Genomic DNA, 2,500 nt, shown 5'->3' with positions numbered 1-2,500 from the left:
TATCTGAAGTCTCTTTATATAGACCTTAGTGGTCCCCTAATACTGTATCTGAAGTCTCTTTATATAGACCTTAGTGGTCCCCTAATACTGTATCTGAAGTCTCTTTATATAGACCTTAGTGGTGGTGATTCCGTCCTAAATATGCTTTTAAACTAAAGTTTGACTCGGGTACATTCACAAGAAGACCTTTGGTTGCATTTTGGGGAGAGGTACGCTTTACAACACAGTTAACAACTCCAAATGACGCAGTAAAAGCTCCTTCATTTCCTCTCCTCTTTCTCTCATCAAAGTCACTTTCAGACACTAATTAGACCACATTCATGTGTTAACATTCACACGTAGCTACTTAGATGTGTGTAAAAAAATCTTTTTGCACTTTGGGGGCGAGAAGACCCCGGAGCCGATGTGTCCGAACATGGACACAGTTAGTTAATCCATGTCCATTAGTATGAAAGCTACGGCTACTACGGCTAACATCTGAACTAATATCAACAAGCCTCCATCCCCATCACAGCAATGGTGCTAACAGACGTGCTAAAATGCTAACATGCTACCAGAGACGGAGAAACACTCACTTGATCTGAGAGCTGTAGGAGCCGAAGATACCGGACGCAAGAGCTGGAGATTCATATCCGTTCATCCTGTAAAACACACACAGAGACAGACACACACACACACACACACAAACACACACAGAGACAGACAGACACACACACACACACACACACAGAGACAGACAGACACACACACACACACACAGACACACACACACATACAGAGACAGACAGACACACACACACACACACACACACATACAGAGACAGACAGACACAAACACACACACACACACACACACACACACACAGAGACAGACACAGAGACAGACACACACAGACACAGACACACACACACACACACACACACACATACAGAGACAGACAGACACAAACACACACACACACACACACACACACACAGAGACAGACACACACACACACACACACACACACACACATACAGAGACAGACAGACACACACAGACACAAACACACACACACACACACACACACACACACAGAGACAGACACAGACACACACACACACACACAGAGACAGACACACACACACACACAGACACACACACACATACAGAGACAGACAGACACACACAGACACAAACACACACACACACACACACACACACACACACACAGACACACACACACACACACACACACACAGAGAGACACACACATTAGCGTATATAGGAAACAACATTTTGCTACCGACACAGCGAGTTAACACAGATTCGTAACATCGCGTCCCGGGAGGGTTTGATTGCTAACCGTAAGCGTTGTCTCCGCTGCAGGACGCGTCCTTCAGCCAACAGCCCCTGACTGCACCATGACAGGAAAATAGTTGGCGATTAAATTAATAGTTGACAACTAATCGATTAACAGATTGATCTTAGCGGCACTAGGAACAACCCCCGCAAAAATTACTCGTCTCAATGTCAGAATTTGATCTGCTCGGCCCGACAACATTTGGAAAAGTCTAGAAGAGCCGCGAGATTAAATCACGTAATCCCCATCGAGTTGGCGGAGCGCCAAACAGGAAGCGTGCCCGCTCTGAGGGCCGCACGGCAGCAAGTCTCAGAGGAATGACCGGGGCTCCGGCTAGGCCTGCACGAGTCAGGGAAAAATATGAATCACAATTTTTTAGCTTAGAATTGATATCACGATTCTCTGTGTAATGTTTATTTCACACATGAACTCAAATCAATTCACTTTATTCATCCCCAGGGGGCAATACACGACAACGAGCAGCTCATTCCACCACATACAGAACATCAATACAATAAATACATAAATAGTAATATATAAAACAAGAGAAGAGAAAAAGGGGGAAAGGGAATGGGAGGAGTGCAGTAGTGGAGATAGTGGAGATAGCGTGGGTGCGTGGGTGTGGCCGCCCCAGGGCCCCGTGCCAATTAGCAGCCCCTCAAACGCCGCCGATCTTGCGTCACTTGACGAGAATGGGGCCCTCGCCAAGTGACACGTTGAGATTATTAGCTGAAAGAAGCTAATTACTGCATATGATCTCACGTTATGATAATCCAGCTCTTCTTATCAAACATATATATTATAGAGCCATGTCATGGCACTGATTGAGAACTCTTGTCCTGTTCAGCACCATCTCTGTCCGTCAGCTGTCTCTGTCCATCAGCTGTCTCTGTCCATCAGCTGTCTCTGTCCATCAGCTGTCTCTGTCCGTGGTGCTGAAACATTTCTACTTGACCGGCAAACTGTTTCTTTGTTCTTCAATACAGACTTGTCAAAACATTTGTCTTTTCTTTGTCTTTTATTTGACATATAGGCTTACTGGGCTCAACAAGTAACACATAACAACACGTTTTTTTTAACGGTTACAATTTTAAGATGACTTGGTAGCAGAGGGCCCCGTGATGAAGCCCCGCCCCCACTGTACTGAGGGTCTAGCT

General features: G+C 45.6%; 1 protein-coding gene across 9 annotated transcripts in view; it reads right to left on the bottom strand.

The window, feature by feature from the left end:
- The window catches only part of eps8a (epidermal growth factor receptor pathway substrate 8a), a 72,399-nt gene that overhangs the window by 45,544 nt on the left and 24,355 nt on the right, over positions 1-2,500 (bottom strand). For all 9 annotated transcript variants that reach the window (XM_035995904.1, XM_031314546.2, XM_035995905.1 and 6 more), the window contains exon 2: positions 576-641. In XM_035995904.1, the coding sequence (XP_035851797.1) occupies positions 576-640 (65 nt within the window). In that variant the 5' untranslated portion in view covers position 641. The remainder of the gene's footprint in view (positions 1-575; positions 642-2,500) is intronic.

Source organism: Sander lucioperca, chromosome 20 (assembly GCF_008315115.2).
Source record: "Sander lucioperca isolate FBNREF2018 chromosome 20, SLUC_FBN_1.2, whole genome shotgun sequence".
NCBI classification, from domain to species: domain Eukaryota; kingdom Metazoa; phylum Chordata; class Actinopteri; order Perciformes; family Percidae; genus Sander; species Sander lucioperca.
This window is presented reverse-complemented; position numbering and strand designations above follow the sequence as displayed.